This window comes from Juglans regia, chromosome 3 (assembly GCF_001411555.2).
Source record: "Juglans regia cultivar Chandler chromosome 3, Walnut 2.0, whole genome shotgun sequence".
NCBI classification, from domain to species: domain Eukaryota; kingdom Viridiplantae; phylum Streptophyta; class Magnoliopsida; order Fagales; family Juglandaceae; genus Juglans; species Juglans regia.
Window position 1 is genome coordinate 12,018,787 of NC_049903.1, and position 15,655 is coordinate 12,034,441.

Genomic DNA, 15,655 nt, shown 5'->3' on the forward strand with positions numbered 1-15,655 from the left:
TGAACTTAGTGTTTCTATTTGAAGAATTTGTAGCCTTTTAATCACAGATTATTATAAGCTGAATAGAAATTTTCCAATTTCAAGCTTAAAGTTCAAACTTTGCCAAAACTACTCAAAAATTCAAAATAACCTAAAGTTTGTGCATCTAAAATATATTAATGATATAATAAGTAACATATAAAGTAGGTCCTACAATATTCATATTTTTTGTATGAATATTTTAAATAACAATACATGCTCAATAAATATTGTTTAACCCATTTAATTATTTGTCTATTTTTCTTCTACTTTAAACACTAAATGTCAAAATTTTACTTTAATTTCTTTAAGTTTGTTTAGATACGATCTATGTGAAATTTACCCATCTTCTAGCTTCTTTTGTTTTCCATGGCTATCCCAAACGAACAAACATAAAATGGTAGAATGAATCTAAAATTTTAATCTTTTTTCTGTGTTTTCAGAGTTGTTTTGAATATAAACTTTAAAAAAAAAAAAAAAATTAAGAAGCCACATGGCACCACATTCAATAAGGTATAATAAGTGATATAAATTAGGAAGCATAGTAATATTTTCCTAAATAGAAATATGGTAATGAGATGATTATAATCATAAATATTAAATACCAATGTAAACGCCAAACAATGTCATGCATCCACGATAACAGGTGCAAGCCTTACCCAATATATAAAGCCCCATGCATGCATACCCCTACACTTCCCACAATGCTATTTAATTCCTTCCATATCGCATCTTCACTCTTCACCCGGAAAACATGCAAATTAAATGGCAACTCAAGTGATCGAGTCTTACAGATAAAAGCAGAGATTTACCATGGTGGAGCTCTCTGCAAGCAAAAAGCCCATGAAGAACTGTTGGAGGGGTTCTCCCTGCCTAAAGGTTTTCTTCCATGGTGTCCTGTGAGGGTTGCTACTGATGGGAAATACATTCAGGTTCACCCGATTAGATGACATCCATAAACTTAATAGCTTGAGATATAAATAGACAATCCTTTACTAAAAACATAAAATTTTCTTCTGAACACCCCTTCATTGCTCCTCAATTCCACAGTACACCCAATCTTCTTGCACAGACCCTCCAAAGGTACTATGCAACAGCAACAAATGCCCAATGCAATTGCAGTAGATTTCAATGGGTGATGCATTCTGATTTAGCTCTGGTTTGGATAGTGAGATAAAATGAGATGATCTGTAAATAATAGTAAAATTGTTTATGAATAGACTATAGTAGTGAAATGTTTGAGTTGAGATGTTTTATAGAATTTTGGAAAATAAAAGAGAAAAAAGTTGAATAAAAGTATTACAAAGTTAAAATATTGTTAGAATATAATTTTTTAATATTGTTAGAATACAAACCAGGCCTTAGGATTTTGTATTCACCATCGCCACCACCGCTGCTCATGCAGGTGCCTGCCCGTACGGTGGAATTCTTCCCATCCAAATCCAACCATAGGTAAGATCTGCAGTTGCCTCATGGTTTTAGAGACTCGCAAAAGGCAAGAATGTGCAGGAACATCGAATGTACCACCAAACTAAGAAGCCAGGAGAAGGAGAATCTTATGATCCAAGACTGACCCGGTTCAGATGTGCCACCAAACAAAGGAGAGATTAAGAAGATCAAAATAAACCTGAAACAAACAGATCGTGGTAAGATTGTATTACATTTTTTTTTTTTAAATGGCACCCATGCAGAAATTACCTGCAGTGAGCCAACCAAATTGAAGCCAGGAATGTTCGTGTTTGCCAAAATCTTCTCTAACAAGGACTAGCAACACTTAAATCTGCACAAATTTACATGCTTCCTCGAGCACTGTAACACCCCAAAAAAACACAGATATAATTCTAAAGCATGTTCTAATATAATGGTGAGGATGCAACTCCCAATTACAGCACTACATGGAATGTTCAATACACAATTTCCACCGGGTGGTAGGATTCTAGCCCCCGAGACTTGTGAAGAGAGCTCTTCAATCAGTCACCAATTCAAAATAAAATATTCATAGGCAAAAGGAGCCGTGCATCATGTTGAAGATTGGACAAATATTTATAGCAAAAAGGAACTTGAACACCCACCAAAAAAGTGAAATAAAAATAAAAAACAGACTATGCAGAATTGTTGCCAAAACTCTTTGTTCTTTCTATTAGATAATCTTTTTCAGAGAAATATTAAGTTCCTGAATTAAAAGACTCCAACATGAAGGGCTCCTCAAAGCTCACACACTATATCAATAAAATCCCTCCTTTGAAATTGACACCAGTTAACAGTTTCCAACTAAAATTGAGTCACCATTTACCTTTTTCTCGGGTGTGCTTCCTGTAATCTCCATTCACAATCAAGATTACTTTGCCATCTCAACCAATTATTTGGCCTTCATCTTGTCTTGGCTAGCACATTCAGCTTGAACATATCAATCCCTTCAGGAGCAGTCATTCTTGAGTATCACACAAGCTGCTCGGAAGCAATCATTCCAGAAAATCTAATCTTATCTAATTCCCCGGTAAGTGCCCCTTCTGACTTTTCCTTAATGTAACAATTCCAAGTTCAATCTGTTCTAATCATTTCAATCGCTTCTGTCGTATGGACATATTCCTTCTGGAGGATAGACATCACATGATAATGACTTAAAAATCCATTTACAAGAAGGTATTGAAGCATCAAACATGTGCTCTATTAAACATTGAGGACTGCTACATCCACAAAAGAATTACACAAAAACAATCCTACAAATTGATGTCACTTCATCTAATCCGTTAGATCTACTTTATAATAAAAGTAACTTTACAATCTGATGAATCACATCAAATCATATCAGTTTGTGGAATTACTTGTGTAATCAATTTGTGGCTAGAGTATTTCCCTTAGACATTTAGCTAGATAACAATTGTGTCTAGTATGTATGGTCCACAAGTATGCAATGAAGATGGGAGCTCAATTTCAATATTCGAAAGTTCTTCCCTAAATCCACAAAGGAATTCATTCACAGGGTCCCATCCACCTTCCCTGAACCCTCGTTTGTTTTAGTTTCATCAAAGGACCGACTTTTCCATACCCCAAAAGTTTTATAGTCCCATACAATCTCAGATATCTCATCTTGAGGCAGACTTAAACCATGTCGTTTAATTGATCTATGCAGTTCACAAAAGAATTTTGGGTCTTGCAGTCTAATATATTCTTGCAACACATTCTCATGATCCGGGACCCAATTCCTAGGAAACGGGGTGTAATCACATGATGGAATCAAAGACATGTGAGAAAACTGAACACCTTCAATAGCATCGACAAGTCCCATCCTCAAAAGATCTGAATATTCAGGAGCTGAATTGTTACTGCTCGCCCTCAGAGGATGGCTAAGATCACGTGAAGCTATCTTATACACCTTGGCACGAGACTTTAGTCTATACCTTGCAGCATATAGTTTAGCTAAAGAGCTCCTAATCACATAAGCACAAAACCCAACGACTTTCTTGCGATTGTCAGCATATCTGTACCAATCGGCCATGGTCTCAAGGAACTTGTTCATCTGGGAATTTGAATGAGCTTGACTTGAATACAACATTGGGTTGCAAGGCAATGGCTCAGGATCCTTATCACCCTTAACTAACTCAAGCCGCCTGAATTGGCGAATACACTGTTGTAAGCTAGCAGTAACCGAAAGCAAAGTACCTACACCCTTTTCACTCACAATATTACCTCCAGTACCAGTGTAACGAAGTGTCGGGTGTATCACCCTGCGACAAATTATATGGTCCAAGAAATTAATACCCCTGGTAATGTGTTCTATCTCCACCTTTGAATTATCCAACCTTAACCCAAATCTGCTTTCACAAAACTCAATTATTTCCTTTCTAACTTGCACTGCGTCCTCTCTAGGGCCTCGGATCCCGATCAAGAAATGACCCCCATATCGTATATAATCCATTTTCCTAGTTTTCTCTTTCCCACTAGAAGGAACAAACTCTGGCCAAGCTGGGTTATGACACCCATCATTAATAGAATCTTTCCATATCGAATCAAGCTTAGACGGCCTAAAAAACTCAACTATTTTCTCTTCCATCATATGATCCAATTCATTAAGACACACATTGGCAAGCAAAGGACTAAGAATTCCACAATAACCATAAGAGGGTACCTTAGCAGCCTCTTTAGGTGCGAAATTAAAAAATGTTCTCAACCAATAAGGATCCGGCTTGGGCTCATTCTCATTGAGGATCTTCTTCTTCTTAGACTGCCGTTTCTTCTTCTTTCTCAGTTCTTCTTTATCTTCAGTTTCTAATTGTGATCGATCCCTAACCGGTCCTTTGAGCGCCGATTTGATCAAACCCAACACTTTCTTATCCTTAACGGCCTTTTCGACACAACCCAATACCACACGTCCATCTACATTATCAAATATGTCACTCAAATCGCCTTTCAGGAACCACAGGTACCCGGCGAAGTTACTGCGAATGGTCCGAATCACCGTATGTGCATTCCGTCCAGGCCGAAACGCTTGTGATTTTGGCGAGAACCGGGCCTCAAAAACCGGCTCCAACACGATCAAAAGGACCTCCTGAACGACCCTGTCTTGGAAACAAGGCTCGTCGGATTCAAGAATCGCCTGAAGCTTGCGTTTGGAGATAACTCTAGTAAGGGGCTTGTCGTTGGGGCTCCGAATGTATTGCTGGGTCTTCTTGTTCCAGAAGAATTGCCCATGGACGACGGCGTTTCGGAGGGAGAGGAGGTCGGAGAGGACATGAGAATGGATGGCGTTGCGAGGAGGGAACGTGCCTGTCACTTGAGCGCAGGAGCGCTGGTAGGCCAGGACCCAGAGGTCGAGTTTGGAGAGGAAGCCAGTGAGGTTAGGGAAGGTTATGTCGGGTGGTGAAGAAAATGTCTTGACCCAGAGGGAGGAGCAGATTTGGATAGGATCCTCCTTGAGGAGTGAGTACGGGTCTTGATCTTGGTTGTGGTTTTGGATAACGTGGCGTGGTGGCTGTGACAGAGGGTAGGTTGCGATGGAGGAAAGGGAGCGAGAGGAAGCAAGGGGTTTAATCAAGTAATGGTGGTGGCAATGGAGGTGTTTGATAAGTGTTCTGACTGACATTTTTATTTTCTTTTGACTGACAATGAAAACTAGAGAGAGTATCTACCGAGCTTCGCTAAGAAATTTAGACATGCAAATTGGTCGGAAATTTTCAACCTATTCTGGGCGGAAGTTTTGATTGGAATAAGAGGAGGGTTTTGGGTTTGAAGCCGGCGACATCGTGCTCCGCCTAAGGCTTGTTTCAGGATAGAGAAATGTTGGAAGGTAACAGTTAACACGCATACTTCTACATTTATTATTTTCATCTTTTTATTTAAATACATACATATTTAAAATAAAATAATAAAAATAAAAAATTACACTCAATATTGAGTGAAGGTGCGTAGTGTAACGATTTTATGCATAATTTCCTTTTAGGATACGATAACATTTATTAGCATCTCTAGTATATTATCACGAAATTATATAAACTATACTCTTATTCTATAACTAGTTAGTCTAAAGAAGTGACTCAGATTTTGTTTAGATACATAAATATTTATAAATAGTTATAAGATAATTTGTGAAATGATTTGAATTAAAATATTTTATTAGATTTCAAAAAATGAGATATAAAAATTGAATAAAAATATTATAAAATTAAAAAAAAAATTAAAATTTTTTAAAACTAAAAAAATTGTATTATTTTTTATATTTCATTTAAAAGTTTAGAAAAGTTGTATTGGATTTTATGTTTCGATAATAATTAGGTAGTATGATTAGATGAGAAAGTTGAAAATTAAAAATTAAAAAATATTTTATATTTGAGTGAAGTTTGAGAAATAAATATATGAAAATACCTTGTTATACAAACAAGACCTTAATCCATCAACTTTTAAATCTTCTTTTAAAAATATAAAGGAATATCCCATGATAATAAAAGTGAAATAAAAACATAGTGTGTAATTAACTCAATGTATTGTAAATTTCTTCCAATTTCTTTAACAAATAAAATAGGAATAATTCAAGAGGGAATGGGTAGCCCAACAAACACTCCAAGATGATAGATACCATACAGTTTTGAAAACAACAAACACTATAAGGAAATTGTTTAGTTGTAATTAGTTATTTTCTATAAAAATATTTATTTTTTATTAAAATAAGTTTATTTTGATGGTAAATAGTAATTTTTATCGAATATAATCTATTATAAATTATAATTAATTTTCTTGTAGGGAAATCAAGAAATAGTAATATGATAATTGGCAATTGCTCTGGTCTCATAGATGGCCGCTGCTGAGATGCAGGTTGTTGAAGTAATCCAATAATTTGATTTGATTGCTATGATTTATGAAAGGAAAATGTTGGGTTGTCCTGCTTAAAGTTATCCTTAATGTATTTAATTTTTTAAAAATATTAAAAAAGTTACCAACGTTTATATTTTTTTTTAACATTTAAAAACAAAAATAAAAACCAAATAATGGTATACTTATCATTCTCTATACTATACACTAATATGTAATTTATTATTTTTCTTTTTCTATTTTTTTTTAAGAAGAGGACGGTATCCTAATTTTATTAATAGCCCTCACTTATGGCGGAGGAAAACCGTAATTACAACCAAATACATGGGAGTTATAAATATTCAACAAAACCAAACTCATGCATCAAAAAAGATTAAACAACCCAACCACAAAAACAAAACAATAAAAATATGCATAATAAAAAAGCATGAACAACAATAAAGAAGCGAATGAAAAACAACTGCAACAAGAGGAAAACCAACAAAAAATATCAACTCAAGAGTAATAAATAGAACTTACCAAATGAAACTTACTTAATCCGCAGGTAGGGGAGACTAATTATATCCATACGAAGAAGACCTTGAATGTAACCTGTCAACTTCTCGCTATTAGTGGTCCAATCCAAATTCACACCCTTAAGATAATATGTGGTGTAGGATAATAAGTAACATTTCTCATGATATACTTGAAGGGTACACATAAGAAAATTGAGTAGTAGCACCATTTTGTTAATGTATAAAATTAATTTAACATGCATTAAACTATATCAATTTATAAACTTTTGTTTTCATACTTTTATTTTTTACTTAACATTTTATATATATATATATATATATAGGTTTTGCTATATATCAGCCACTATTCACTCTCACACCTAATATTTGAATTTTCTTTTTCTTTTTTTATAAGTTGTGGGGTATGGGATAGTAAATAGTGATTGATGAGAATAATTATTTTATATATATATATATATGATTTATCAAAAAAAAAAAACAGGTGAAAAATTGCTATTAATGGATTCTTTTTCCATTTGTCAAGAAGACGATGCATGCGACAAATGCACCAGCAAAACTTTAAAACAAATACAAGGAAAACAAGAGAAATTGAGGAAAAGAACGATGCATGTGTGGATATCATTGTTCTTCAAATAAATAAAGGAAAAAGCTTAGGCCGGATGGGTTTGAAACCCATTTTCACACCCAACCAATAAAACAATGACATGTAGGCATTCTATAGATATTCTCATTACATCCGCATATACCCCAAAACGTCTACTTCTCTTTCTTTTTTCCCCTCCCTCCCCCATCTGCAAGACACACGAAACCCAAGGCCAAAAAACAAAAGCACAAAACCAAAGCTCCCTCTCCCTCCCCCATCTACGCTCGATGCCGACGGAAGGTAGCCCTTGCAAAATCGTCTTCTATTTGGAGCTCCCTCACGCCAAAGCTCTCTCTCCCACCAAAAACGAAAAGAAAACAAGTTCTGCGTAGTAATTCTTCGAACAGTGTTTGATCAGATCCCAGGGGAAAACAAGGAATTAATCCAATTCGGATGGAGGAATGGGGATGGACCTCTTGAAAGTGACTAGGAACCTGTCCGGAGATTACTTCATTTTGTAAATGAAATTTCTCTGTTGATTTCTCAGTTGGGAGAGGGAGAGGGAGAAGGAGAGGGGAGAAAGGAGGGAGAGACGTTTTGGGTACATGCGACTGTAATGATAATTTTTATAGAACATCTACATGTCATTATTCTATTGGTAGGTGTGAAAATGGGTTTCACACCCGTCCGGCCTGAAGCGCGACTCATAAATAAATGACTTTAAAAATCGGAATTTGAGCCTTGATAAATATATATTGTAAAATATGCTAAATTGATGCTAGGATGCCAACAAAAATGACAATATCTTAGAATTAGATAAGGTCTATCTTATTTTAAACCATTGATTCGCACGTGATTATCAAAATATATAGGGAGTGAACGGATCCTAATTAAAAACAATCATGAAGAAGCTTGGCCTGCAACGTCAAGACGAGGCATGCATTAATTGTGATTCATGTGTTTATTATTAGAAGGAAAACTGCAGGAACCTTCCTAGCTATCTATCCATCTGTTGGAATATTGCTAAAAGCAAAGCATTTTGGACGAGCCAATACATATACATATATATATATATATATATATATATATATAATAACTCGGTCATCGATCGATCTACACAGGAACCTTCCTAGCTAGTAGCTAGCTAGGCTAGCTGGGATCGATCGATCGAGATACTACTGCACTCGATTAATTACTCAAATTAGCTAGCAACGAGTACTGGTAACTTCCTAGCTAGCAGATCGATCGATCAGAATGTACTCAAAATCAATATCATGCTGAGTTTTTGGAGACAAGCAAGCAGTAGTACTACCAAGTACTGCAGGTTTAAATTTGTGCAAAAAACAATATATATTTCTAATTGCATGCATGGCGTACGTACACGCTCGCTAATTAACGAAAATGTCGATTACGTACGTACCCATGAAAGAAATTAGAGCCCCATGATATATCATGATCGATCAACGACGCAAATTAATTCGCATATTTAATTGGTTTCTTGATCATGTATATATGGGACACTTGAGTTTTTTAATTAATGCTCGGATTTAGGCGCTAGAGATCGAAATTATTAGATAAATAATTAAATTTGGGTGTAGGCTTATATATTTAATTATTAATTAGAATCATAAGCGCCGGGATTGCAGCTCCGATAATTAAATTCACGTTTCAATGACAGTACTACTACAACGGAAAACCAATAACCAGTACTTATGAAATAATGCCCAAAATTATGAGCCTCAGAGCTGCCTGAACCGATATAATTTAAAAAATAATATCATACAATAATATATATATATATATATATGAAGAAAATCGCAGATAGGGAAATATTAAAGAAATCCATTTTGATTAGCATCTTAGCAAACTGGGAAAAATTGTAACAAATACAAAACATGACCAAAATGAAAAGATATAAACAAAGTTCAGAACAAAATATATAGGAACCATGACATCCTCATCTGTTTTCATGAGTGTCCTGCTGCACCAAGCTGGAAGCCCCCAAGTACTGCAGGGCATTACTCGATCAGTACTATGGCTTCACCGTAGAGAGATCGCAGTAGAAGGTGGCCCTGGCCGAGTGAGGATATTTATTGCTGCACGGAGATGAACCTGAGGGAGGTACAAAACCCTTTGGCAGCATGACTTCGAAAGGCCTGCTGGTTTTCTCTTTCTTGATCTTCTTTCTCCAAACATTCTTCTTGCTACTCCTTCTCTTCTTCCTGAGGTCTTGTTCTCCGTTCATGGCGAATGTGTCTGTGTTCTTGATGTTCTTGACGTAGAATTCTTGGTACTGAGTTGGGACTTCATGGGGGACTTTGGGTTGGAATATTTCATGGGATGAAGAAGGGGAAGGAAAGCCGGAGGTGCCGAGGAGCAGAAAGAGGAAGAGAACGGTGCAGATGATCAAGTACTTCAAGTTCTGGTTCAAACCCATGAGAGGAAATTGTTTGGGGTAGGGTGCATTTGTATTTTGTGGTGTGATTGTGAAAGCCAATTTCGCTGTGGGGTTTGAGTGAGAGATAGCGCCAGGAGATGTTGATGTTCTAAAATGACTAATACGCGACATTTGCACAATTTATTACTGTATCCAGTGGTAGAACCATCAATTTTTCTTGGAGGCCAACTTTTCTACCGAACGATATGTTTATATAAAATGAAAAAATAAAAAAATATTACAAAATCATAAAGTATAACTGTATATAAAATTAAATCTCGATAATTTGCCAAATAGCATAGAAATAAAATTTTAAAAACACAACTTAATGATTGTTTTAGATTTTTTAAGACAATATTTCATAGAATAATATTTAAAAATAATGCTTATTTTATGTTTTCTTAAAATTTTATTGTATGGCATTTGTTGTGTTACCCAACAGGAGAAGGGGGTCAAATGTTAATTGAGTATTTTTCTTGTTTTTACATGTCAAATGAGTTGCATCAACCATACTACATGGATAGATTGTTTGGTATTCAGGTTAGGATGATTGACTCGTTTCATTATTTGTGTCAAGTTCGTGTTGAGGTAACCCATATATACTTTGTTTAATTTCTATCTATAAATGCAAGCAACTTAGGCGAAGTCCAACTTATGAACCTTTTCCGATCCCCATTCTAAAAGCCAAAAGGTATACTCTTATAGTACTTAGAACATCCGCATCGGTTTTTTTAAAATGTATTTCATCTTCAAATTTAAGTAATTTTATAGAAAGTTGACCCGCATTGAATTAGCCAAGCCCTTTTCAAGTGAAATTTGATCTACAGTAATTTCATCTTTCTTTTCAAAGATGAAAAGAACTGTTTCAAGTCTAAACGAATTGTTTATTAATTTCGGTCATCTCTCTCTTGCGATTCTTTCTCTTTCTTCTCTTCTTCCCTATTTCTCTCTCGCGCTCCGGTCTCTTCTTCTACTTTTTTTTTTTTCTCTTCTTCTCTTCTTCCCTCTTCCGCGTCTGTTCCTTCTTTCTCTTTGTCTAATTTTTTTTTTCTCTTCTTCCCTCTTTCTCTTCTTCCCCATTTCTCTTCTTCCGCAACCATTCTCTCTGACAACCATTCTCTCCTGCGACAACACTCTCCAGCACGGCACAGCGGCAGCTTTTCTCCAGCACGACAAGCACACAGTAAGATTCTAAACCCTAGCCGAAATCTCACTCTTGATTTTTTTATTGTTTGGGTTTGATTTTGTTGATGTTGTTTGGGTTTGATTCGAAACCCTAGCCTTGATTCTACTCTTGATTTTATTGTTTGGGTTTGATTTTGTCGATTTTGGGTTTGATTTTTTTGATATTGTTTGAGTTCTCCGAACTGTCGATTGAATTATTTGGAGCGTGGGCTGAGCTTCTTGAATTCCCCCGAAGTTTGAAACATGGTCTCGGGTAGTTTGAATTCCCCTAAATTTTTTGTGTATCTTCAAATCTTAAAACAATACCCTCGAGGCTAGATGGGATGATAGCTTTGTGTTAATTACTGCTTGTATTGGTCATGTTCAAGAGAGTTGATTATCTAAGATTATCCTCTTGCCGTTATGCACTCTACTTGTTTGTAAAAATTTGTGAATGGGTTCCACTTGTTTGTATCTTGAAGAATGGTTTTCATCCCAGCTTAGCTTTATTCAAACAAAAATCCGCTAGGCAACAACTTGGCATGTGGTCAATACTGGTTGCCCGAGCCCTTCACAGACAAAGTCCAGGTGTATATGTCTTTCATATTCTCCATGAGTTCACAGACAATGAACTCAATCTCTTATCATTTGTAGTAGTCTTGGGAATTGTTGCAAGCAATTCACGGTGAAGAATTGTCAGGCTAAAATCAATCTTGATGGCTTGAATAAAGCAACTAGTTTGGGAAAAGAGAAAATTTTGATATTTAGAAATTACTGTCAATAATGTTTTGTACTGGTGAAGTAAGGAGGAGGGAAATATCAAACAGAAGTATGTCTCTTCCCCAGCAAATTAACCTATTTTGTGGTTTTTTGTTATTTTGGATCACAAATATGGGTGTGATGTTCATAGTTTTATATGTTGGTTACCACCCTATTCATTACTCTTATTTTGTATTAGTTGGTGATGATGTTTGTGAGAATTGGCTTGTTGCATTGAAGATCGATGTAATTATTTTGATAATATTGATATCGTGTGATGAAATTTTGTTTATTGGATTGTGAAAATAAAAATGAATATGATTGTTGGAGATTATAGGAGGTTATGAAAATAGAATTAATTATAAAATAAAAATTAATTATAAAAATATAAAAATAAAAGATAATAATATTTTATTATTATAGAGAGTATGATGACTAATCTAATGTAGACTTTAAGTTTTGAATGGTTAGTTAAAAGTGAAAAAGTTATATATTCTTCAAAATTTGAAGAATAAAATAGCCAATCCAATGCCAATGCTCTTAGGCGATATGCAATTTCATATTATTCTTTTCTCCAAATATGTGCAACGATCACAGGCATCCAAGCTTATTTGAAAATTGACTTGCTTAAGTGCATGTTTTGACATTTGGAATATCTCAGTAGTAGTGAAATAATTTGAGTAAAGATATTTTATTAGATTTTGAAAATTAAATTAGAGTGAAAAAAGTTAAATGAAAATATTACAAAGTTAATAATATTATGTTTGTTTTTAAGTTTGTAAAAGTTATATTGGTTTTTGTGCTTTATTTTGAAGTTTGTAAAAGTCGTATTGACTTTGGTATTTGAATAATGCTTAGAAGAAAATGTTGAAAATTTAAAATTGAAAAGTATTTTACATTTGAGTGATGTTTAAAAATAAAATTATAATAAGTTTTGAGAATTTGTCCAAACATACTTATAACTACAAATATAGGAAAGATTTTTTGCAAATACTATTTGCAACAAACTTTTTCCTTGCTAAAAATAGGGTTTTTTTTTTTGCAACAGTCATTAATTTCTCTTTGCAAATAGATACAACTACCACGGAATAATTTCCTTGAAAAATTATCGTTGCAATTAATATCGAATCTGGTATCCAAACGTTACTATTGATTTTGAGATCAATTGTAACGGATATGCGTTGCAAAAAGTTGGTAGATGCCAACGACTCATGTTTCGCTGCAAAAACATGACAAGTACATACTAGCAATGATCTATGTTTGTTGCAAAAATATATTTCCTTAATTTGCAACGATTTGCAATTCATTGCTAATTAAAAATTAATATTACTACAAAAAAAATATATATTTCTTAAATTAGCAATTATTTGGAGTCGGTTGCAAAACCTAAAACTATATTACCAACAATATATGTTCGTTGCAAAAAGGTATTTCCTCAATCAAAACTATATTACCAACGACATATTTTTGTTGCAAATAGCAAAAATTTATTACTGCGAAACAAAAAATCCCAAACTATCGCCAATGATAGTGATTTTGTTGCATATGGAAAATCCATTATTAATAATGAAATACATTCATTGCAAATATATATTTACAAATTTGCAACATTATACTTTCTTTGCAAGTGACTAACACAAATACCAACGAATCTGAAATTATCCACATATCCATGTATTGTATTACCATGCTCTACCAATTCAATCAATAAATTGGTTAGTAACCAATAATGAAATAATTTGATAATTAATCAAATACATAAAGTAAATAAAGTGTGTTACACCAATTTTGGTTACGAAAAGAAACCCTTTGAAAAACTCCTCTCAAAGGTAAAACCCTACAAGGTAGCCAAATTCAAAAAATTCAATTTTATTATTTGAAGATTAGTTACAAGTAATTATCAATTACAAAACATTTGTTAATTGACTTTCTTACTTGACCTGACAAACGAACCGTTTGTCTCTACCGCAGTAGCAGCCAGAACCTCTAATGATCTTCAAATGTTGACTTCTCTATTGGTACGGTAGCGATTGAACTCGATCAATCAAACTCCAACATGGACTAAGCACGCACTCAATGAGAGAAAAATAATTTCTTAAAAACTTTCTCATACATAAGCACTCGGAAAGATTCTCTAAAATCTTCAAGGCTGAAATCTCTATAGATCCTAACTAGTAGGATCCTCTAAATAAACAATATGATAGGAATTTGACTTGTAATATAACTCTACTGACAAAACAAATTTTATAGGAGTTTGAGTCACAGTGAAACTCTTCTGACAGATGTTGTTAGCGCCTGATACTTATATTCTCAGTATTTGCGGTTTCACATTCAAACTCTTTTCTGGATAAGATCTATATTTTGGAACTTGACTTCTACACTTTTGACTTATCTAAAACACTTCTTAACAACCTTTAGATAGAATCAAAATATCAAAAATAATGCGTGGTGACGTGGCGTTTTTCCAAAAAAGTGCTCTGCTAGGGTTTGAGATTTTTTTTTTCTTTGATGGCAACAGCCGAGGCCCATGTAGGCATCTCGGTAACTGGCTCGCGGCAGCGTTCTTTTGCTGATATGGTTTCAGCTTCCCCACAACCGATCCTGGAAGTGATTGTCCCTTTTCGTGCTCCATCGTCTGTGGATGGGGCAGTTTGTGTGTTGTTCTCTAGGGAGGAGATCGAGCAATCTGTTGTGCCATTCAAGTTCTCACTTGTTCTGAAATTCACTCGCCAAAGGCCATCGCTTGATAATATACGGTCGTTCATACGATCTCGCTGGGGTCTGAAGCATTAACCTATTGTTTCTTCTATGGGTAAACCAAGACATGTTTTCATTCGATTGTTGAAGGAAGAGGATTTTCTGAAAGCTTTTGCTAGAGATGCATGAGATATAGATGGTGCTTTCTATTGTGTCTTTCACTGGACAACTGAATTCCATGAAGACTCAGAACCTGCTAGTGTTCCAATATGGATCAATATGCTGGGTCATCCACCTAACTTCTACCATGAAGCTTTTCTTCGCAACATCACTGCACCGATGGGTATGTTTCTTAAACGTGACAACCCTACACTGTGTGCTACTCGTACGGATGGGGCTAGGGTTTGCATTGAGATGGATATTTCCAAAGAACCTCTTATGGGAGTGTGGAGGTATGTCGAGGAAACCGCAATGCTTTTATTAAGAAATAGTGTATGAAACACTCCCTGCATATTGTATGAAGTCTAGGATCCAAGGCCATAACTTGAAGACATGTAAAAAGGAGACTAAAAAACGTGATCTTGATGCTAAAATTCTGAAAGATGGAGGGAGGGTTTAGAAGGTTTGGGTTCAGAAGTCTCATGATTTAGTGGTTAAGGAAATTTGTGAGGATGCTGAAAATAGTGCTGCAGTGTCGAAGGATGGTGTCATGATGGTTTCATAAACACTTGTGGGGGAGGATGATGTCCCTTCTACGTTGCATGTTGGAGCGCACATGCATATTGATGTTCCGGATGTTCCATTGAAGGAAGTTGTTTTGCAAGATATGGACGTGCAAAGTCCATGTGCGGCAAATGTAGTGAATAATTATGAGGCTGATGAAACCGTGGTGAATAATATTGCTATGGTGACTAATAATATTGGTACAAGTGCGGCACGTATGGTGAATAATGAGGTTAGTCCCAAGGTTGCAGGAGAACCGAGTGGCACTAAATGACAAATAGTGTTGGAAGATGGTATTGCTACAGGAAATTTTTTGCAGGAGACTAATGATCGCTCTCTACATGTGGAAGAAGTTTTGCCGTGCATGGATGCGGATGTTGGCCCAATTGACAAATTGTTGAAGAACGTATTTCAGAATGCTCCTATCCAAGATCATGTTACAGTAATGGAAGA

The 15,655-nt window shown here is 35.1% G+C and overlaps 1 protein-coding gene across 4 annotated transcripts; it reads right to left on the reverse strand.

The window, feature by feature from the left end:
* Positions 1–568: 568 nt before the first annotated feature.
* On the reverse strand, positions 569–5,290 carry LOC108988623 (nuclear intron maturase 1, mitochondrial). 4 transcript variants are annotated; one of them, XM_035688341.1, is made up of 5 exons: positions 2,312–5,290; positions 1,717–1,827; positions 1,593–1,645; positions 1,374–1,477; positions 570–1,206 (listed from the first exon to the last, which is right to left on the reverse strand). In XM_035688341.1, exon 1 carries the CDS (start codon positions 5,099–5,101, stop codon positions 2,996–2,998), a length of 2,106 nt encoding a protein of 701 aa, XP_035544234.1. In that variant the 5' UTR covers positions 5,102–5,290; the 3' UTR covers positions 570–1,206; positions 1,374–1,477; positions 1,593–1,645; positions 1,717–1,827; positions 2,312–2,995. The 4 variants fall into 4 exon arrangements, with proteins under 4 accessions (XP_035544235.1, XP_018817483.1, XP_035544234.1 ...); XM_035688342.1 differs by having other exon boundaries at positions 569–1,174; positions 1,374–1,645; XM_035688340.1 differs by having other exon boundaries at positions 1,374–1,645.
* Between the last annotated feature and the right edge of the window lie 10,365 nt (positions 5,291–15,655).

Coding starts and splice junctions, on each gene's coding strand:
- LOC108988623 (XM_018961938.2), bottom strand. CDS start 5,101: ATGTCAGTCAGAACACTTATCAAACACCTCCATTGCCACCACCATTAC.